This window comes from Choloepus didactylus, chromosome 11, assembly GCF_015220235.1.
Source record: "Choloepus didactylus isolate mChoDid1 chromosome 11, mChoDid1.pri, whole genome shotgun sequence".
Classification (NCBI taxonomy): Eukaryota; Metazoa; Chordata; class Mammalia; order Pilosa; family Megalonychidae; genus Choloepus; species Choloepus didactylus.
Genome location: NC_051317.1, coordinates 39,190,312 through 39,214,228, shown reverse-complemented (window position 1 = coordinate 39,214,228; position 23,917 = coordinate 39,190,312). Strand labels below are relative to the sequence as shown.

The following is a 23,917-nucleotide window of genomic DNA, read 5'->3' as shown; positions in this document are numbered from 1 at the left end:
CCTCCTGTGACCTGTTGAGTTTAGAGTATTTATATATTCTGGCTGTCTTCTAATGTTTAGCATGGTTCCATCTTTCTCCCCAAACTGAGCACCAAGTGCTTGAAAATCAGGCTGTTTCTTACACTTCTTTGGTATTTCACTCTGTTGGGAGTGTATTAGACAACCATACACTTCAGATTCATAATTGCAATTGTTCTATAGTTAATCTCTTTCCATTTATCTCCCTAACACTCTTCTTACCCCTTGATTCCCATCACTTCACTTTGGGTCACCCCTTTTAGATGCCTCTTGAAATGTTCCTTTTATCAATCTCTTCACCTCCCCCTCTCTCTTTTATTTTAACCCCAGACCCTTCTCTTGGTCTGGTGTTTGTGACTGTTGAAGTAGTACCTACTCTATTTATAGCCCTAAATTGTCAAAAGTTTGCCTTATCAGTAGCTCTTCACCGTACCTTCCAAATATCTTCGTGCTCAGAAGTTTCCAGCTATTTCATTTACAGGGTGCTGTGAACTCAAGAATATTGTGGAAGTACTCCAGCTGAGGGTTGGAGTGAGGAATTATGGTTGACCTTCCTCTCCCCACTTTGTTTTCCTTTTAGATTGGTAGCTGGATTCAAAGGGATATTTGGATATGAATGGGATATCTTTTTGGCTCATCATAATTTGAAGCTTGAACAATATGAAATGTATTATCAGACAGCCGTAGAATTATAGGGAGTTAAAAAGATTGTAGAAATAATCTTAAATAAAGTCCCTCAATTTGAAGTTTGGAAAACTAAGATCCAAAGATGCAAAATGGCTTCCAAGCTCACGTAGATGTAAGAAGAAAGGATGAGTTTAGAATCCAGTTTCCTTGCCTCTAAACCAATATTCTTTCCAAAATACATTTCAGGAAATAGAACAAGAGGAAATTGGCTAAAATTCTGGAAGGAGGTATTCAGAAAATGTATAAAATCTTCATGATAAGAGTTATCACAACCAAATTAGAGAAGACTACCAAGTAGACTTTACTAATATTTTCCCTAGAGAATATTAGGATTAAAGTGTTAACCATTTGGATGTTTTGTTATAGTGTTCCCTGGAGATAGGGCGATAGTTTCTAAAGAAACTGTTCTTAGTTCTGTGATTCTATTATGTTTTCTTTTTGTTATTTATATTAAGGAAGCAAAATTGAACATGGATTAGGTTTCTTTGAAGGCAAAATTTGTTGACTCTCATGGATAGTTGGATTCTTTATTGCGTTAGTGAGTGAACTCCATTATTTTTGGGTGGCTATTTGTATCATGCATTTAAAAGAGAATTGGCTACTCCTCAAAATAACACAGAGGACTTCTTTGGACATGATTTTGTACACTTTGCATAGATGAACTTGAAGAAGCTTTGAAGCATCGATCAGTTAGAAAGAGACTTTTTTTTTTTGAATAGTAAAGAATTTTATTGAGCATACATGCTTAAATACAAATGTTAGCTTACTTTTACTAGTGAATATGCTTACCAGGTAGAAGTTTTTGGGATCATGGGTAACCTCTTTAATAATTAGCTTTAAAATTATAGTGACATTTTAGGCCTCTATTTTTTAGGAAGTAAAGGTATTTAGGATGTGTTTATATCTCTGATCCATCGTAGGTATATATCGCTGACTTTTTCTGTAGACAATATCAATTTCATTTCCTAGAGAAATAGTCTTATAAAAAAGAGGTTTTATTGTATGTTATCTATTGAAAAAATATACCACCCCTTAGATGGAAATCCATTAACCATCATTTTTACTGTTGATATAAAATTATTGTTCATTTCCTTCAGAATTGGCCTTTTCATCCATGGATGTTAGTGTTCAATATTACTTCAACACAGTTAAAAATGTACTTTATGATAATAACAGTAAAAGAAATATTTGGAGAATTTCAGTTTAATAATATTTGTAGAATACTAATGGTGGAATAGGTACTAGGCCAAGGACTAAAGATGTAAGGATGAAACAGGTGTGCTCTAGAAGAAGGTAAGATGAGGTGGTGTACACAGGGATGGAAGTGTTCTCAGCATCCAATGGCAGTACAGGAGTTGGGGGCACTCTAGACCTGCAGATTCATGGAAAACCTCCTGGGAGAGGTGCATTGGAGCTGAGTCTCCATGCAGGAATTGGGGTGAGGCAGGCAGAGAAAGCTGGGGCACTTAAAAAAGAAGAGTGTGAGAAAATGAAGCATGAAGCAATATGTCTGGGGGGCCCAATAAATAAACTGAGAGACTTTAATTCTGATTATACAACTGCAGTTCAGACATGTGCTGATTTTTTTAAAAAATGCTGTACTTAATCTCGTCTTCTCACTCATGTGATTTCCAGAGGACCTGGAGTTGCTGCTGGACAGGATCAATGATCTGATTGAGTTCCGCATCCATGCCACACTGGAAGAAATCAGCAGCACCCCTCTTTGCCAGCTTCCCGAGGAGGACCCGCTTACCTGTGAGGAGTTTCTACAAATGACAAAGGTTATTAGAAGATTGATATTTTTAATTTTAAAATATAGTTTTGTAATTCATTTTCCTATAAAGAAAAGGCATTTTGTGAAGCATAAGTTAGATGTTTTTCCTCTATCTGTTGTTGCTCTGTGATAGATGTGATTCAAATGCTGAACCCTCTGACAATAAATTGAAAATGAAGAGTAACGTATCTAAGGAGTCACTTAGATATGAGGAACAAATCACTTCTTTTCAGATCAGTGGAGGAAAACTGTGGTGGAACGCATTTCTGATTTTACCATATTTTAAAGAGAATATAGCTATTTTGCAGAAGAGCTCCTTGTCAACCTAAGGTTAATGAATGAAACAATTGTTTTAAGAAGCTTTTGGACAGGGTTTAAATGTTTTTGTTGAGAAGTGTTTCCAAAACTGGTGTTTGGTGGCTCCCAGTTCTGGAGCTGTTTGGGAAAGCTGGGAAAAGCAGGGTCTGTTTACAAACTGCTTAAGGTAAACACTGTACTCCATCTCCCCTTTATAGAGTCAGGGCACACCGACATATTAAAATAAAGGCTCTGAGAAGGTCTCCTGGAAAAGGATCCAGTTAGTTTTCTTTATCCCATTGTTTCTCAAACATATTTGCAAATGGGACATTTCTTTCCTTGTGCCACAATTAAGATCATAGGATTGATGTGCCATGAAGTTCCCCTTTGGAAATGCCACATTAGCATCACCTACAAAATTTCTGATAGATATCCTGATAGTAACGACTCTTCAATGATTATTTTAATATGATGTGTCAGGGGTCCCCAAGACCACCCAACAGAAAGACTCATGGATCTCTGCATGTAGTTGTACTCATGGATAAGACTTATAGTGACAAAATAAGGAAACACAGCTGGATCATAAGGAAAAAAAGATACAGAAGGACAGATGGAGCCACGTGCTGGCTTCTTTGTGCTTTCTTCCTCCCATGAAGTATCACACTGAGCTCACTCATCACCAGTAATGAAAATGCAGTAACATGTTTGCCGTATTTTTACCCAGGGAGACCTACTAGAGACTCAGCTTTCAAGGTTTTTATTGGGGCTGGTCATGCAGATACCCTCTGTGTAGAAGGTACCAAGATTCCAGTCTCCTGTAAGGAAAGCAGGTGTTCAGCATAAGCCACATGGTTTGAGCAAGCAGTCTAGGCACAGTAACTATCCTTAACAGTTAGGGAACATTCCGGAAATTCAAGTTGCCAACTCCAGACATGGGCCAACCTTGCAAGCTGTCTCAGCCCTGCTGTGTTCACCCTTTTCTGCACATATGGTAGTCTTCAGTTTACATTACATTATTATAAAAACACAGTTTAATTTCCATATTTTAGAAATTTTTGATTCCTCCCTCTCTTCACGTTTACTGACCATAGGTAGACCTAAGACATCTCCTTGTCCCTGCTACTCATTTTTTATCTTTTCCTCCTGTGAAAAATTGCTTGGCTCTGTAGTTTACCTATTACCCCTATTCTGATGATTATTTTATAAAAAGGCATTTCTGTGAAATCTGAATGTAAATTTTAGAATATTTTAAAAATGGAAAAAAGTAATATTTTTACCAATTATGCCACCATTGCCTAATAACGTGCCTTTTAATAAAGTTGTGATACTTATTGCGCATACAGTGGGTTCTGAACTGTGTTTTTTTCTTCCCAGTTAACATTTCTTCATAAAATATTTTTCATGTTTCTACATGGCTTCCACACTTACCATATTATTGGTGCCTGTATAGTATTCTGTCACATTGTAATATTATAATTAACTCTCAGTTCTTTATTGCTGAACATTTAGATGGTGTCTAAAGTTTTACTGTTTCGAAAAGCAATGTAGTGAATCTATTTATGTATCATTCTTTTTTCCCTTTTGGATTGTTTTCTCCCCAAACTGAGATTATTGGGTCAAAGAGTTGGCTTCATTTCATGTCTCTTGATGTTTGCAGCTAAATTACTTTTCAAAAGGATGATGTCAACAATGCAGTAGAACCAATTTCATACCTTCCAACCAATACTGTTTTATTATTGTTTACACATTTTAACTTATAGGCAAAAACATAGAAATAGTTTATTTGCAGTTTTTGGTTACTAATACAAGTGCATGATTTTCCTTGAAATTGTTTACATATCATAATTCATCTATTTTTTCAACAACTTTTGTCATGCTCCTACTGCAAACCACTGCTGGGGGTACAGTGTTGAAGAAAACAGAGAAAATCCCTGCTCATGGAGCCCACTTTCAAGTGGAGGATTCGGAAAAAAAAAATCCCAATAAACAAGCAGTATGTCAGGTGGTGACAAATTCAGTGGAGAAAAATTAAGATGGCAATGGGAAAAGGAGTGCTTGTTAGAGATTTACATTTTATGCCAATGGTCAGGGTCAGGGATGACTTCTGTGATCGTTTGAACAGAGGGAAGTGAGGGAGCAAGTTGTAAGAAAATCTTTGGGGATAGACATTTCAGGCACAGGAAACAGCAAGTGCAAAGGTCCTGAGTTATAACTCTGATGCTTTGGTAGCTGGTGGTAGATACACAGTTGAAGTACATTGAGCGTGTTGACGTACATCAATCCTACAATCTTAATTGTGGCACAAGGAAAGAAGTGTCCCATTTGCAAATATGTTTGAGAAACAATGGGATAAATCAAATAGAGAGGAAGACAAAGAAATGAATTGGGTAGTTGGTATGGCATGATCTCTGGGGTAGCAGGAGAGGCTGTATTCAGAATCTAGGTTGTGGAATTTTCCTTTAATAGATGGAGACATGTTGCATTCACTGAAATGGATGAAAAGGGGTTAATGATGGAGACAGATTTGCCTTCTGGGTGAAGGTGTGGGGTCATGGAAGTAGGTGAGTTCCTATGTTGCAGTCTTGTCAAAAGAAACTGAGGCACCAATAATAATCAATTTAATGGGTTTATTGAAGGAGAAACTACTCCAGCAGGGGGAGCTCAAATTGAAGTTAGAGTCTCAAAATTGTTAGCAAGTTATATTAGCTTATAAAGAAAATTAGGAGATTTCCAAAGGGAAATTACAATAATTGGTTGACATTTAGGTTCCTTATTATAAAGGAGGCTCTTACAAAATGAGGGATGATCATAGATTGGTTATTACAGTATATTTGTTTATTTCTGGTAGGCTATTTCTCCTGGACTGAAACCAGTTCACTTCTTGTTGTTGTGTAAACAGCAGCTTTTGAGGGTACATTCCATTTTTACAGAAAGTTCCCACTTTTATTTTTAACTCTTTAGAAACTCCCTGTTACTTCTCAGAAAAGGGTTCGCTCCCAGCAGTCAAATTATTTTATTTAACAGCCTCCATTTGCTTTGTGCTGTAGAAATTAAGGTCATTTTCTGAGCATGATGGGGAAGGATGGGGTAAAGATTTGAGAACACAGGGATTTGAGGCCACAGCTCTTTTGCAGCCTGGTAGAGGAAAGTGACTTCAGCATGTAGAAAAATTCCTGGGTAGCACTGGGGTCCAGTAGCATTTGGAGACCAGGGATTCCATTGCCATCAAAGGGGGCATTTTGATGAAACTATTTCTATCCTGTCCTCATCTGTGTGACAACTGCCTGTGTGTGCGAGGGGAGGTGGGGTGACCCGGTTTATCGGGGTTGGGATTCTCCAGGATGGGGGCCGTGGAAGGCTGAGGGAGTGATGGAGATAAGGATTTTGTTGCAAGAATAGTTGAGGTGAGGAGTCATGAATCAGGGGAGTAGGGGAGAATAGACCTGGAGCAAATAGGGGTGTTAGAGGGTTTCTGGTCTGGTGAAGCTCAAGAATTGTGGTAATGAGAACATGATGGAGCTCCATGTTGATTAGCCAAGAAGGAGTCTACTCCGGTTTTCGCATGCAGACCCTTTTGGTGGATTTCAAGGTCTAGGGTGTGGTCCTGGATAATAGTTGTTGAAACAAAGCAGGATGCGTTGAGGCACCTGCTTCGATGTATTGTTTTTGACAAAGGGGGCGTTTTGATGAAACTATTTCTATCCTGTCCTCATCCCGTTTGCGTTTTGCTTTATTAATTTCTGTTGTGTTCACATTTTTATGATTACATTTTCTCTTAGAGATAAATGATTAAGTGATTTAAAAAATTATTTTAGAGCTATATTAGCCTTTGAAAGGTTATCAGTCCCACCTTCTAACACTTTCAGTATAAAATAATTTTATGATTTAAAATATAATGTGCTTGTATTACTTAGAGGACTGAAAGCACTTCTAGAAAGTTAAGCACTGAGGGTTTCCTTTGAAAGCTGACCTTGGGAATGAGAGATTGCATCATGGCCTCATATCCTTCTCTCCTTTGTAGAGGGAGCCAGAGAATTTAAGATGCAGCCTTTTAAAAATGTAAATCATCTCTCAGAGAATGAGGAGCTAGTTTACACACAATGAGATGAGGAAGCTTGGCAAACATAAATCCTCTGTTGGTTGTATGTTATTTGCTGACCAAAAATAGTAACGAAGCACTTTTGAGTACTTACTATGTGCCAGGCACTGTTTTAAGCAGTTTGCGTGCATTATCCTGTGGAATACTCACAGCAGCTCAGAGTTAATTCCACTACATTCACCATTTTACAGATGGGGGAATTGAAGCCCCAAAGGAGTTCCCAGAATCACACAGAGCTTGGATTTAGACTCAAGTGGTTGGTACCTGAGTCCATACTTGTCTCTTGATGGTGTGAACTCACTCCAATCCTTGCCCAAGCTATGACCCCCTCTTTTTCATAACTGTCTAATTTTGGGGGTGGGCTTGGTAGTAGGGTGAAGTTATGAGTTGGGAGTGAACTTATTATGATATACTTTATTGGGTGATAAAGAAGTTCAATAGTTTGTTTCAGGATGCATTAGAATGATCCATTGTCAATGGCAACATCAAAATGGCTTATGCCCTGCAGGAGTAAATGGAGGTAAAGGTCAATGTGGTAAGGAGGGGAAAGAACCATGAGCCTGATGTTTGGACTGGATGGTCCATGAGCAAATTAGAGACACTCAAGATAAATATTGGTGAAACTTGAAATGAGTGGGATACTATGGCCAACTGACAGAAACCATTGTTTCATGGGCCTTTTTTTTCTCTCCAACTAGATGGTAAATAACTGACTCTATCGACATCAGATCCATCCATCCTTCATCTGTCTGTCTATCTGCCTATCTATATCTATCTATCTATCTATCTATCTATCTATCTATCTATCCATCTATCTATTTTCTATCTACTTACCTGTCTACCTACCTATCTCCTTCTTCTCATCCTCTTCCTCCTTGCTCTTTATCTTATCCATCTATACATTCTCCTACAGAATTGAGCAGAATGTTCCAGCCATAATAGTTTATATTTATTAGATCTTATTCTTGAGAAATGTGCAATGTTGTTGGAGAGGAGGAATATACCTCTGAAATTAGGAGCAGATGATTATGATGTGCTGGGAAGGGTGAGGAAAGAAGGAAGGCTATCTAGAGGCTATTTATGTGATACGAAGGTAACTTTGTGGGAACAGGGGCTGCTGAGGACTGTCAGAGTTATTTCCTCCATTGCTGGAGAAGTAAGTGTAATATTAGTCCATCCACCCTCCTCCACTGGGTGCTCTGTGTTGAATACATTCTTTTACAGGATGCCTGGTTTGGATTTAGAGTCAAGAGTATGGCCAAGCGTGTAGTTGCAGCTAAAACCTCACCTGGAGGCTGAACCCACAGTGTAGCTACCTTTACTGAGGTGCTCTCAAGAACTAAACAAATATGACACCATGTTGATCTTTTTTGATAGAACCTTTGTGTAAATGGTGCTCAGATACTACATTTTAAAAGCTCATTAGTGGAAGAAGCAGTCAATGAACTAATAAATATGTTGCTGGATGTGGAAGTTCCATCTAAAGAAGAAAGTGAAAAAGTATCCAGTGAGAAAAGAGTTGATTCAAAGAGTGAAAATTCAGGTAAGAGAGGGGTAATAGGAGAGTCTTATTTTTCTAGCAGAGTCATAGAAAATTAAATTTCATTTTCTAAATGGAAATTAATTTCACAGTTTCCAAACACCCTTCTAATTTTATTATTATATATTATAAATCTGAAATTATGACTCCATACATAATGAATTGTATGTATTTAATTACCATTATTTTTAACTTCACAGACATGTACATTGCATTGGCCCTTGTTAAGTCTCTTTGCATTTTTTTAAATTCAATTTTATTGAGATTATTCACATACCATACAATCATCCAAAGTGCTGTTGGCATTTTGATACGGTTGTGCCTTATTTCTCCTTGTTAATAGAGTAGGATGAGTCATTGATTGGAAACCGTCTTCGAAAGCATCTAGACTAGAGCAACAGATGAAGACACTGAGACAGATGAAGACACTGAGACACAGAGAAGGGAAGTTATTCCCCCAAGATTTCATGCTACTGGTGGAAGAGAGTGTACCGGAAGCTTTTGCAGTTCTAGCTCCTGCCTCTCTTGTTGGCTGTTTCCTCACAAAAAGAAGTGGCTTCCATAAGTCCATCCCGTGCCCTGATTTCCTCTTCTCTCCTTTTGATGGCATCACTTTCTAAGACAGTTAAATTTGCATGTAACTTATCTTAATTTTCTTACCTTTAATTGAAAAATATGGTTTTCTGTCTCACCCTGGAACAGCTAAAGGAGAAGGAAAACCCGACACCTTGGCGTCTTCCCTTAATGCCAGTGAAACCGGGCCTGGCCTCCTGCCTTTGGTCGCCATCAAGAGAAAGAAGAGAGACGCTGAGCTGTTACAGCAAGAAGCCTGTGAATTGCTCTCTCATTTCAACCATCAAAATGCAGATGCTCTTCTGAAAGTGACAAGGAACACCCTGGAGGCCATTCGCAAGCGCATTCATTCTTCCAACACAATTAGCTTCCGGGGTAGGAATTCCACACAGTTTGCCCACTGGCTGTCCAGGCATATGTGCTGCTGTGTGTGTGTGCGCGCGTGTGCGTGTGCGTGTGCGTGTGTGTGTGTGTGTGTGTGTGTGTGTGTGTGTGTATGTCTTCATGTCAATTTAGATAGTTAACTCCTTACCATTTATTGACTGTCTTGTCATAAGCTTTATACGTGTTATGAACTTTGGTCATCTCAACAATTCTATGAAGTGAATGTTATTATTCTCAATTTGCAACTGAGAAAACTGAAGTGCAGAGAAGTTAAATAATTTGCATTAGGTCACTTAGCTATTGTTAATAACATAAAAAAATCAACATTATTTTAAGTCTTTTTTTGTAGTAAGAAATAACATGTAAAATGAATTATTTTAATTAATGTTAAGAAAAAATGCATACTTTAACAAGAAGGTGTATGAAAAATTTGATGTAATTGTTAAATCATTGTTATTATCCAGTTTTAAAAAATGAGGAAGATCTTATTAATGACACTCTCCAAAGTAGAAAATTTTGACTATTTTTCTTTTCAATTTAGTACTTTCTAGTTGGTTTCCTTATTCTCAACACAATCATCTTTTCCTTAGCACAACTCAGAAATAGCCATTGCATTTCTGAGGTGGGTCAACAAAATTCCATCTAATCTAGAGATATTCTGAAATTCAGTTTTAGATTAAAAAAATTTAAAAAATGTAATAGTAGTAATTAAATGAAACAAAAATAATGGATAATATAAACTATTTTATATATCAGTGCTTGAGGGAAGGTGTCTGATATTTAATTAAAAGCAGGTAAATAAGTAGTTGAAAATATGTGGAAACTTTGAAATAATGTTTTCATTGGTGGTGTGGTTTATTATGTTTCACTTCACTTTGGAATGAAAGATGGTCCCTTTTCTCTTGTTTATTATTTTTTTCACTTTTTCTTTTAAAACTTGCTTAAGCAATAGAAAAATACTTTTTTTTTTTTTAGGGTTCAAAGAATAAAAAATATATGACCAAACTGAGGTCCCCCTTTGCCCACTCCCATTTTCTCTCTTTTTCCCACAGGTAACTACTGATAATACTTCACTGCGTACTTTTTTAGAACCATTTTTTTTAACATCGATTTTTATTCGTAAACACTTTATACCTACCAAGCAAAAACTCCACATTCCCCCTTCCCACCATTCCCTGGTAATCTTCTAATCTACTTTCTGTCTCTGCAAATTTGCAATTACTAGATATTTCATGTAAGTGATATCGTACCAAATTTGTCCTTATGTGCCTTGCTTATTTCACTGTGCATGATGGGTCATCCGTGTTGCAGCAGGTCTCATAACTCATTCCTGTTATGGCTGAGTAATAGTCCATGTGTGCTTATGTCATATTTTGTTTATCCATTCATTTATTTATGGACTTTTGAGTTGTTTCCACCCCGTGGTTATTGTGAATAATACTGCTATGAGCAGTATATATGGTGTATAGTATAGTATATGGTGTATAGTATATATATGGTGTATAGTATCTTTCTGAGACCCTGTTTTCACTTTCCCTGGTTATACACCTAGGGGTGGAATTGCGGGTGAAGTGGAAATTCTGTATTTAACTTTTTGAGGAACAGCCATGTTGCTTTTCGCTGTGGCTGCACCATTTTATATTCCTACCAGTAGTCCACTAGAGTTCCAGTTTCCCCATGTTCTCTCCAACACTTGCTATTTTCTGTTTTTTTTTTCTTTAGTAACAGCTATCCTGTGGTGGTGAAATGGTCTCTTATGGTTTTGATTTACATTTCTCTAATGGCTAATTATGTGGAGCATCTTTTTTTTTGGAAAATTGTCGGTTCAAGTCCTTTGCCCAATTTTTTTTTTTGGATTAGTACTAAATAGTTTATTTTTATGATTCTGTTGTTTTTTAAATTTTTTGCTTGTAAATTTTGAAAACTTCAGCTTTATTTCCAACAATAGATTGTCACAAATGTTTCATATCACTATGAATTATCAGTGTGCCATGACAAATTTTAAGTACATTTTTTCCGCAATTTTATTGAGCTATAGTCACATACCATAGAATCATCCAAAGTGTAAAATCACTTCACAGGATCATCATATATAGTTGTGTGTTCATCACCACAATCAATTTTTGAATGTTTTCATTACTCCAAAAAAGTGATAAAAATAAAAACAGGAATAAAAATAAAAGTAAAAAAGAACACCCAAACATCCCGTCCCCCATCCCCCCCTATTATTAATTTACTTTTCTGTCCCCATTTTTCTACTCATCTGTCCATACACTGGGTAAAGGGAGTGTAAATCACAAGGTTTTCACAATCACGCTGTCACCACATGTAAGCTCTATAGTTATATGCTTGTCTTCAAGATTCAAGGCAAGTGGGTTGCAGTTCAGCAGTTTCAGATATTTCCTTCTAGCTATTCTAATACACTAAAAACTAAAAAGGGATATCTATATAATGCATAAGAATAACCTCCAGAATGGCCTCTTGACTCCATTTGAAATCTCTCAGCCAATGAAACTTCATTTTTTTTTCATTTCTCTTCACCCTGTTAGTCAAGAAGGCTTTCTTAATCCCAGGATGCCAGATCCAGACTCATCTCCAGGAGTCATGTCCCATGTTGCCAGGGAGATTTACACTCCTGGGAGTCATGTCCCGTGTAGTGGGGAGGGCAGTGAGTTTACCTGCAGAGTTGGCTTAGAGAGAGAGGCCACATCTGAGCAAACAAAAGGTGGGGGGTGGGGGTAGTGGGAGGGGGTGACTCTTAGGCACAGTTATAAGTTGGCTTAGTCTCTCCTTTGCAGTAACAGCTTTTGCCCATTTTAAAATTTGGCTGTTTGTCTTTTTGTTATTGTGTTGTAAAAGATAGATATATGCTGTGCAACTGTTTTCTCATATTCTGTAGGTTGTCTTCACTTTCTTGATAATGCCCTTTGAAGCACAAAAATTTTTAAACTTGATGAAGTCAAATTTATCTGTTGTTTCTTTTGTCACTTGTGCTTTTGGTATCATATCTAAGAATACATTGCTGAATCCCAGGTCATGAAAATTGTCCTTGTATTATCTTCTATGAGGTTTATAGTTTTAGCTCTTATATTTAGGTCCTTGATCGATTTTGAGTTAATTTTTGTATATAGTGGGAGGTATGGGACCAATTTAATTCTTTTACATGTGGATATCCAATATTCCTAGCACCATTTATTAAAGAGACTATTTTCTCCGCATTGCATATACTTGACACCTTTGTCAAAAATTAACCGACCATGTATGTGCGAGTCTATTTCTGAACTTTCAATTCTTTTCCATTTGTCTATTTGGCTGTCTTTATTCCAGTACCACACTTTTTATTACTGTTGGTTTGTAGTACATTTTGAAATCAGGAAGTTTGAATTTTCCAACTCTGTTTTACTTTTTCAAAATTGTTTTGACTACTCATGGTCCCCATATATAAATTTGAGAATTGGCTTTTCCATTTCTGCAAAAAAAGGCTGCTGAAATGTTGATAGGGATTGCATTGAATCTGTAGATTACTTTGGGTAGTACTGACATCTTAACAATATTAACTCTTTCAATCCATGATCGTGGATGTCTTGCCATTTATTTAGGTATTCTTTAATTTCTTTCAGCAGTGTTTTGTAGTTTTATTTTATATCATTGGTTAAATTTATTCCTAGATATTTTATTCTTTTGGTTGCTATGGTAAGTGGAATTATTTTCTTAATTTCCTCTTCAGATTGTTCATTGCAATCCACATGTGTACAGAAATGCAAATGATTTTTGTGTGTTGATCTTGTACCTTGCCATTTTGCTGAATTCTTTTATTAGCTTGAGTAGTTTTATTGTGGAATTCTTTGGTTTCTTTGTGCCCAGTGGTTCAGTTCTCAGTTTATCTCTTTCCTCTTGCATTTTACTATAAGCTACAAGGAGAAGTCAGGCCACATTTTCCACATTAAGTTAGGAAATCTCAGCTAAATATCCAAGCTTGCCACTTTCAAATTCTGCCTTCCATCCAACATTGAGACTCAATGTTCCCAAGTTCTCTGCCACTTTAAAACAAGAGTCGCTTTTCTTCCAGTTTGCAATGACACATTCATCATTTCTGTCCAAGGCCTCATTGAAGTACCTTTAGTGTACATGTTTCTACCAACAAGTCTTGAAAACAATCTAGGCCTTCTCTGTCAAGCACCTCACAGTTCTTCCAGGATCTGCCCAATCACAAAACCATTCCCACGTTTTTGTTATTTGCACTAGCAGCACCCCACTCCTCTGGTACCAAAATCTGTTTTAGTTTGCTAGGCAGCTGAAAGCAACATACCATTTTAACAATGGGAATTTATTAGGTTACAAGCTTATAGTTTTGAGGCTGTGAAAATGTCCAAATCAAGGCATCATCAAGACGATGCTTCCTTTCCAAGGACTAGCAGCTGTGATCTGGGGCTCCTCTGCCACATGGCAAGGCACACAGAGGTGTCTGCTGGCTCTTCCTTCTCTTCTGGGTTTCATTGCTTCCAACTTCTTGCTTCTGTGGCTTTTTTTTTCTCCCTCTCTCTGTATTCATACAGTTTATAAAGGAGTCCAGTAAGAGGACTAAGACCCACCCTGGGTCACACCTTAGCTGAAGTAACCTAATCAAAAGGTCCTACTTACAACAGGTTTACGCCCACAGGAATGGATTAGCTTTAAGAACATGATTTTCTAGGGATACATACAGTACCAAACCACCACAGGATACCTTTTATTTCTTTTTCTTGCCTAGTTGCTCTGGCTAGAACTTCTAGTGCAATACTGAAGAGCGTTGGTGAAAGCAGGTATTCTTGCCTTGTTCCTGATCTTAGGGGGAAAGCTTTCAGTCTTTCACCATTGAGTATGATGTTAGCTGTGGGTTTTTCATAAATAACTTTCATCATTTTGAGACAGCTCTTTTGTATTCTTAGTTTTCTGAGTGTTTTCATCAAAAAGGGTTCTGGATTTTGTCAAATGCCTTTTCTGTGTTTATTGAGATAATCAGGTGGGTGTTTTCCTTGGTTCTATTTATGTGGTGTATTATATTGATTGATTTTCTTATGTTGAACTACTGCATTTCTGGGATAAATCCTACTTGGTTGTGGTGTATAATCTTTTAAATATGCTGTTGGATTCAATTTGCTAGTATTTCGTCAAGGATTTTTGCATCTATATTCATAAGGGAAATTGGTCTGTACTTTTCGTTTCTTGTGATATCTTTATCAGGCTTTGGTATCAGGGTAATGCTGGCCTTTTACAATGAATTAGGGACTGTTCCCTCATCTTGAATTCTTTGGAAGAATTGAGAAGGATTGATGTTACTTCTTTACATGTTTAGTAGAAGTCACCAGCTTCTGTCAGGAGTTTTCTTCAGTGAAGGTTTTTGATTATTGATTCAATCTTTGTAGTTGTTACATGTATGTTGATGTTTTTTATTTCTTCTCGACTCAGAACAGGTAATTTTGTATGTTTCTAGGAATTTTTCCATTTCATCCAGATTATCAAATTTGTTGATATACAATTGTTCTTATAATCCTTTTTATTTCTGTATGGTCAGTAGTCATGTCACCATTTTAATATCTGATTTTAGTTATCTGCAACTCTGATTTTAGTTATTTGTGACTATTTTCTTTGCCAATCCAGCTAAAGGTTTTTCAATTTTACTAATTTTTTCAAAGAATCAACTTTTAGTTTTGATTCTCTGAATTGTGTTTCTATTCTTTATTTCATTTATCTCTACTCTAATTTTAATTATTTCCTTCCTTCTGCTAACTTTGAGTTTTCTTTGTTCTTCTTTTTCTAGTGTGAAATTAGGTTATTGATTTGAGATATTTCTTCTTTTTAATATAGGCATCATAGCTATGTATTTCCCACTCAGCACTGTTTTGCTGCATCTCATAAGTTTTGGGGTATTTTGTTTTTGTTTCTGTGGTCTCTACTTCCTAATTTCTTTGTGATTTCTTCTTTAACCTATTGGTCTTTTAAGAGTGTGCACCTCTATGACACAGAGTCCTTTACTTTGGCAAAGAGATATAAATAGAACTTACCGAATGTTGGTTGATATGCTGAATATTAAATTACAGGTGTTTCCCAACTGTGTATATTACATGTATTTGTAACTCTCTTTATAAAGGTATGTAGGATATATGTGTGTGTGTATGTATGGATATACACACATGCATATATATATCTGTGTATATATATGTCTCTTTATTATATCTATACCTATATTCAACTTTAAAAGCCCCTTATATATGAATGATGGTAACACTTTATTTTCTTTTCCACTATTTTAACTGATCAGAGTTTATATTTTACACAAGGTGGTAGGAAAGTTACAGGTGCTGTTTAGAATTACTAATTGGTTATTTGCTCTAATCAGTTTGTTTTGGTTCTGGTTCTTGTCTTGCTCTGAGAGTTATTCTTATTTGTCATTCTTTGCCTACTTATTTTACATTTAATTTCTTGCCATTCTGTTATTTGGATAACATCATCTTTAAGAATTTAGTTAATAGTTCCCCTAGAACCTGATCCCACACAGTGGGTTTTCTGTATGGAGAGTGGTACCAATGAATTATAATCATTGGAAAATAGCTTGGTTTTCACTGAATTTCTCTATATTTTGAGCTAAATTAATCCTCCACTAGTTTTCATTCATTCATTCATTCAAAATATATGTTGAGCTCCTATAATGTTCCAGATATTCATTTTTAGTGCCTTAGTTTTGGTTAAACATGGTGCAAGCTCCACTTTAAGGTTTTAAGTTAAAATTTTTAAATCTTTCCTGCTTTGGGTTAATTCAGACAGTATCAGTGCATCCAAGATGAAGCAGAACAATCTGCCCATTTTCCGGGCAAGTGTCACTCTGGCCATTCCCAACATCACCATGGCTCCTGCCCTGGAAGATGTGCAGCAAACGTTGAACAAAGCCGTTGAGTGCATTGTCAGCATCACCAAAGGGGTTAGACAGTGGAGCAGTGAGCTGTTGTCTAAGGTGGGTATGGAATGTAGAAACTTTTTCATATAGGAACTACTATTACAAATGGGACACAGCTGAAAAACATCCTTTTACATTGTAGAAAAAGGTGCATGAAAGAAAAATGGCTGCTTTGCAAAATAATGAAGACAGTGATTCTGATGATGAAATGGAAGAAAATGAACTTCAAGGTAAATATTCCTTAATACTTTCAAAATAGTCATTGTAAATCAATGTATATTAAGTTTAAGTGTATGAAATTCTCAAATGAGATTAGGTCAGAATATTAATCTAAGAACCAGTATTAAATTTACAAAATATTATGAACTAAGAATTTTAACATTACCATTGCAAATAGTTCACTTCTAGTGGCAGGTTATTAGGGCACAATTGTTTGTGCATCACCGATTGCTGGTCAAATGTGTTGATAAGAACTGAGAGGTAAAAAGAGTTTTGGTTCCCAAGCTTGAAGAGAATCTCTTGCCATTATCACATTTCTTGATGTTCTAGAGATATTTTTGACCCATTATATATCCCATTTTGCTAACACACTGTGACTTTTTTTTTTTCTGTATATTCCAAGCATTTGTGATGCTTGTTGTATTCTGTACAATTAGGGAATATATGACTTCATTCAGGTTGTTTATGATACCAAATGTTATCTTTACTCCTGCACATTCCATGAAGCTACCCTGCACACAGACCCCATAATCAACTATTGCTTCATATCCCCTGGGATCATAAATCAACTAATTGCGAGGAAGAAACTGAAGCTAGTTCTTCTTTAAAACAGTCTGTAACTGAGGACAAAAACAAATCAAAACAACTACACAATGTTTATGATATTTAGTTATTTTATCTAAAGAAGTATATGTTATTATATTTATTGTTTTTCCATTTCAACTGTTTATTAGTTGGAAACAGCACTTTAGTGATAGAATAGTGTAAAATTCAGACTATTCTAAACTTAAAATATGTTCAACCATAAATTATATATTGAGAAGAAAAGAATGTTTAATGAAAATTGTATATAAATTTTTGTCATGACCAGAGGGCATTAAAATAAATAAATAAGCATGTCTTTTTTTATGATAGGTTTGAGATATAATTAGTATACTATAAAATTCATCCTTTTAAAGTGTACATTTCAGTGATTTTTGGTATATTTACCGAGTTGAGCCACCATCACTCTACTATCTAATTTTACATTTCTATCACCCCAAAAAGGAATCGCACACCCTTTGGCAGTCACTTCCATTCCCACTTCCCCACCCCTGGCAACCACTAATCTAATTTCTGTCCCTATGGATTTGCTGCTATTGGCATTTCATATAAATAGAATCATACTATATGTGATCTTTTATAATTAGCTTCTTTGACTTTGCATAATGTTTTCAAGGGTCATCCATATTGTAACATATGTCAGCACTCATCCTTTTTCCTGCCAGATAATGTTCTACTGTATGGTTACACTACATTTTATTTATCCATTCATCAGTTGATGGACCTTTAGATTGTTTCTACTTTTTGACTATTATGCATAAGGCTTCCATGAACATTCATTTAAAAGTTTTTGTGTGGATGGATGTTTCATGTTTCTAAACACCCAGGAGTAGAATCTCTGAATCATGTGGTAACTCTATCTCATTTTGAGTAACTGTCAAACTGTTTTCCAAAGTGGCTGAACCATTTTACATTCCCACCAACAGTCAAGGGTTCAAAATGCTACACATACTGGTCAACACTTATTTTTGTCAGCCTTTTGATTATTGCCATTCTAGTGGGTGTGGGGTGGTATCGCATGGTGGTTTTGATTTGTATTTCCCTAATGATTAATCATGTTGAGTATCTTTTCATATGCTTGTCAGTTATTTGTAGATCTCTTTTGGTGAAATGTCTATTTAAAACCTTTGTCCATTCTTTTCATGTGGGGTTATTTTTCTTTTGATAGTTGAGCTGTGAGCATTTAAAAAATATATTCTGGATACTTGTTATTAAAAATGTCAGTAGTTGCCAGGGGTTTGGGGAGGGGGGTAGAGGGATGAATGGGTAGAGCACAGGGCACTTGCAGTGAAACTATTTTGTATGTTACTGTAACAGTGGATACACGACATTATGTATTTGTCAAAATCCATAGATCTGTACAACACAAAGAGTGAACCCTAATGTAAACTGTAGACTTCAGTTAATAATCTGTCAATATTGGTTCATCAGTTGTAACAAATATGCCACATTAATGCAAGACGTTAATCATAGGGGAAACTGTTTGGGAGGAAGGAGTATATGGGAACCCTCTGGACTTCCTGTGCCTGTTTCCTGTAAACCTAAACTGCTCTTAACAATAAAGTATATTTTTCAAATGTTTATACTGTACAGTTCTATGACTTTTTAAAAGTTTTATTCTAGTAACATACACACAATCCATTTTGGATGCTTTTTTTTCTCATTTCTTGCCTAATTGCTCTGGTTAGAACTTCCAGTACAATGTAGAATAGAAGTGGTGGCAGTAGGCATCTTTGTCTTGTTCCTGGTCCTAGAGGGAAAGTTTTCAATCTTTCACCGCTGAATTTGATGTTAGCTGTGGATTTTTCATATATGCTCTTTGTCATGTTGAGGAATTTTCGTTCTATTCATAGTTTTCTGAGTTTTTTTTTTTTTTATTTTATCAAGAAGCGGTGCTTGATTTTGTCAAATGCCTTTTCAGTATCTATTGAGATTATCATGTTTTGTTTTCATTCTATTAATGTGGTATATTTCATTAATTGATTTTATTATGTTGAACCACCTTTGCGTACCCAAGATGCATCCCACTTGATTATGGTGTATAATTCTTTTATTGTGCTGTTGGATTCAGTTTGCTATTATTTTGTTGAGGATTTTTGCATTTATATTCATAAGGGATATTGGCCTGTATTTTCTTTTCTTGTGTTGTCTTTATCTGGCTTTGGTATGATGTTGGCTTCATAGAATGAGTTAGGGAGTGTTCCGTCCTCTTGGAAGAGTTTGAGCAGGTTAGCGTTAATTCTCGGAAAGTTTGGTTAAATTTACCAGTGAAGCCATCTAGTCCTGGGTTTTCCTTGGAAGGTTTTTGATGACGGATTCAATCTCTTTACTTGTAATTGTTCTTTTGAGTTCTTCTGTTTCTTCTAGAGTCAGTGTAGGTTGTTTGTGGGTTTCTGGAAATTTGTCAGTTTCATCAAAGTTGTCTAATTGGTTGGCATACAATAATTCATAGTATCCTCTTATAATCCTTTTTATTTTTGTGGGGTCAGTAGTAATGTCCCCCCTCTCATTTCTGATTTTATTTATTTGTACCTTCTTTCTTTTTCCTCTGTCAGTCTAGCTCAGGGTTTGTCAATTGTATTGATCTTCTCAAAGAACCAAGTTTTGATTTTGTTGATTCTCTCTATTGTTTTTTATTCTCAATTTCATTTATTTCTGCTTTAATCTTTGTTATTTCTTTTCTTTTGCTTGCTTTGAGAGTATTTGCTGTTCTGCTTCAAATTCCTTCTGGCTTGCAGTTAGGCCTTTGATTTTGACTCTTCTTTTTAAATGTAGGTATTGAGGGATATAAGTTTCAATGTCAATATTTGCTTCATTTATTTTGGGGCTGTGCTGTTAGATGCATATACATTTATAATTGTTATGTCTTCTTGTTGAATTGACTCCTTTATCAGTATATAGTGTCCTTCTTTGTCCCTTGGTAACTGTTTTTTGTTTAAAGTCTATATTATCTGTTAGTAATATAGCTACCCCAGATCTCTTTGGATACTACTTGCATGAATTAATTTTTTCCATCCTTTCATTTTCCACCTACCTGTGTCTTTGAAGTTAAGGGGAGTCTCTTGCAAATAGCATGTAGTTGGTTCATGCTTTTTAAAATCCATTTTGCCAATCTTTGCCTTTTACCTGGAGAAGTTAGTCCATTTATATTTAAAGCAGCTACTTATAAAACAGGACTTTCATATCTATTTGCTGTTTGTTGTTTGTAAGCTTCATACCATTTTTGACCCTCAATTCCTCCTCTAATACCTAAAATAAATATGAAACAAATATTTATTTGATATTTTTGTAGTATACCATTTTGAATCCCTTCTCATTTCCTCTCTATAATTTTCTTGGATTTTTTTTGGAGGTTATCTTAGAGATTAAATTTATCATCCTAAATCTATAATAGCCATGTGTGATTTGATACCAATTTAGCTTCGGTAGCATACACAGTGTTACTATACCCTCTGTCCCCTCACATTTTTGTTATAGTTGTTACAAATTATATCTGTATACCTTATATATCCAAAATCATAGACTTACCATTACTTTTTATGCATTTGCATTTTAGAACCTATAAGAAATAAAAAGTGGAATTATATACCAAACATACAATACAATAGTACTGGCATTTATAATTATCCATATGATTACCTTTACTTTGGGTCTTTATTTCTTTATGACACTTCAGTTTGGTGTCCAGTATCCTTTCCTTCAGTCTGAAGAACTCCCTTTAGCACTGCTTGTAGGGCAGGCCTAGTGGTGATGAACTCTCAGCTTTTGTTTATTTGTGAATGTCTTGATCTCTCTCTGGCAATTATTTTCTTTTAGCACTTGTAATGTTTCATCCCTCTGCCTTCTTGCCTCCATGGCTTCTGATGAGAAATCTGCACTTAATTTTATTGGAGCTTCCTTGTACATAATACGTTGCTTTTGTCTTGGAACTTTTAGAAATCTCTCCTTGTCTTTGACATTTGACTTTGCTTTATCTGGGTGTGGTTCTCTTTCTGTTTATCCTGTCTGAGGTTTTTTTGGACATGTTGAATGAATACATTCATGTCTTTCATTAAATTTGAAAAGTTTTCTGCCATAATGTTTTTATTTATTTATTTATTTTTATTTATTTTTTCCCTTTTTAATTTTTATTGGGATTGTTCAGATACTATACAATTATCCAAAGACCCAAAGTGTGCAATCAGTTGCCCCTGGTACCCTCATACAGCTGTGCATCCATCACCACACTTAATTTTTGTTCAATTTTTAGAATCTTTTCAGTACTCCAGACAAGAAATAAAGTGAAAGATGAAAAAAGAAAAAAAGGAAAGGAAACTCGAATCCTCCCATATCCCTAACCAACCCCCCTCAGTTGTTGACTCATAGTGTTGGTATAGTATGTTTGTTACTGTTAATGAAAAAATGTTGAAATACTATTAACTGTAGTATATAGTTTGCAATAGGTATATATTTCTTCCCTATATGCTCCTCTGTTATTAACTTCTAATTGTATTGCATACATTTGTTCTGGCTCGTGGAAGAGATTTCTAATATTTGTACAGTTAATCATGGATATTGCTCACCATAGGATTCAGTTTTATACATTCCCATCTTTTGATCTCCTTCTTTCTGGTGACATATTTGACTCTGAGCTTCCCCTTTCCACCTCCTTCACACACCATTTGGCACTGTTAGTTATTCTCACATCTTGCTACTGACACCTGTGCTCATTTCCAAACATTTAAGTTCATCCTAGTTGAACATTCTGCTCATACTAAGCAACTGCTCCCCATTCTTAAGCCTCGTCCTGTATCTTGGTACCTTATATTTCATGTCTATGAGTTTACATATTATAATTAGTTCCTGTCATTGAGACCTGCAATATTTGTCCTTATTTGTCTGGCTTATTTCACTCAGTATATTGCCCTCGAGGTTTTGTCATCAACCCATTTTTTTTTAATATGGTTTTGTTCACACACCATACATTCCATCCTAAGTAAATAATTGATAGTTATCTGTATGGGCATATATTTATGTGTTCACCACCTTCACCACTAGCTATATAAGGGCATCTACATTTCTTCCACAAGGCAGGAGGGAGAGTCAAAGAAGGTAGAGAGGCAAAAGAAAGAGGGAAAAAAAAGACAGCTAGGAAGCAGCAAAAGGAAAAATAACTCTAAATCAAAGTAGAGTAAAGAGTCAGACAATACCACCAATGTCAAGTGTTTAACATGCCTCCCCTATCCCCCCTCTTATCTGTATTTACCTTGCTATATCGCCTTTGTTACATTAAAGGAAGCATAATACAATGATTCTGTTACTTATAGTCTCTAGTTTACATTGATTTCATCCCTCCCCCAATGCCTCCCCATTTTTAACACCTTGCAAGGTTGACATTTGCTTGTTCTCCCTTGTGAAAGAACATATTTGTACATTTTATCACAATTGTTGAACACTCTAGATTTCACCAAGTTACACACTCCCATTCTTTATCTTTCCTCCTTTCTTCTGGTGTCTCACATGCTCCTAACCTTCCTCTCTCAACTGTATTCATAGTTATTTTTGTTCAGTGTACTTATTGTGCTACCATCTCCCAAAACTGTGTTCCAAACCATGCACTCCTGTGTTCTCCTATCACTCTGTAGTGCTCCCTTTAGTATTTCTGTAGGGCAGGTGTCTTGTTCACAAAGTCTCTCATTGTTTGTCGGAGAATATTTTGAGCTCTCCCTCGTATTTGAAGGACAGCTTTGCTGGATATAGGATTCTTGGTTGGTGGTTTTCCTCTTTCAGTATCTTAAATATATCACACCACTTCCTTCTTGCCTCCATGGTTTCTGCTGAGAGATCCGCACATAGTCTTATCAAGCTTCCTTTGTATGTGATGGATTGCTTTTCTCTTGCTGCTTTCAGGATTCTCTCTTTGTCTTTTACATTTGATAATCTGATTACTAAGTATCTTGGCGAAGGCCTATTCAGATCTATTCTGTTTGGAGTATGCTTTGCTTCTTGGATCTGTAATTTTATGTCTTTCATAAGAGATGGGAAATTTTCATTAATTATTTCCTCTATTATTGCTTCTGCCCCTTTTCCCTTCTCTTCTCCTTCTGGGACACCAATGATACATACATTATCATACTTTGTTTCATCTTTAAGTTCCCGGAGACGTTGCTCATATTTTTTTCATTCTTTTCTCCATCTGCTCCTTTGTGTGAAGGCTTTCAGGTGCCTTGTTCTCCAGCTCCTGAATGTTTTCTTCTGCCACTTGAGATCTGCTGTTGTATGTTTCCATTGTGTCTTTCATTTCTTGTGTTGTGCCTTTCATTTCCGTAGATTCTACTAGATGTTTTTTTGAACCTTTGATTTCTGCCTTATGTATGCCCAGTGTTTTCTTTATAGCCTTTATCTCTTTTGCAAAATCTTCTCTAAACTTTTTGAATTGATTTAACATTATTTGTTTAAATTCCTGTATCTCAGTTGAAGTGTACGTTTGTTCCTTTGACTGGGCCATAATTGTAGGTTGTAATTTTCTGTTGTCTAGGCATGGTTTCCTTGGTTACTCCAATCAGGTTTTCCCAGACCAGAACAGGCTCAGGTCCCAGAAGGGAGAAATATTCAGTATCTGGTTTCCCTGAGGGTGTGTCTTAGAAAATTTGTATACCCTGTGATGCCTCAGGTCACTGTGTTTTTCTGCCTAGCAGGTGGTGCCTGTTAGCCTATAATTCTTAACTGGTGTGAGGAGGTATGGCTGTGTTCCCCCAGGCTCTGGGGTCTGGTTCTGAATGGAAAGGGCCCCAACCCTTTCCTCCTAGA

The 23,917-nt window shown here is 36.1% G+C and overlaps 1 protein-coding gene across 1 annotated transcript in view; it reads left to right on the top strand.

Moving 5' to 3' along the window:
• Window positions 1–23,917, top strand: part of DNAH5 (dynein axonemal heavy chain 5) — a 249,075-nt gene that overhangs the window by 54,364 nt on the left and 170,794 nt on the right. The window contains exons 17-21 of the mRNA XM_037799237.1: window positions 2,341–2,486; window positions 8,253–8,418; window positions 9,118–9,363; window positions 16,173–16,363; window positions 16,449–16,536. Coding sequence (XP_037655165.1) covers window positions 2,341–2,486; window positions 8,253–8,418; window positions 9,118–9,363; window positions 16,173–16,363; window positions 16,449–16,536 — 837 coding nt within the window. The remainder of the gene's footprint in view (window positions 1–2,340; window positions 2,487–8,252; window positions 8,419–9,117; window positions 9,364–16,172; window positions 16,364–16,448; window positions 16,537–23,917) is intronic.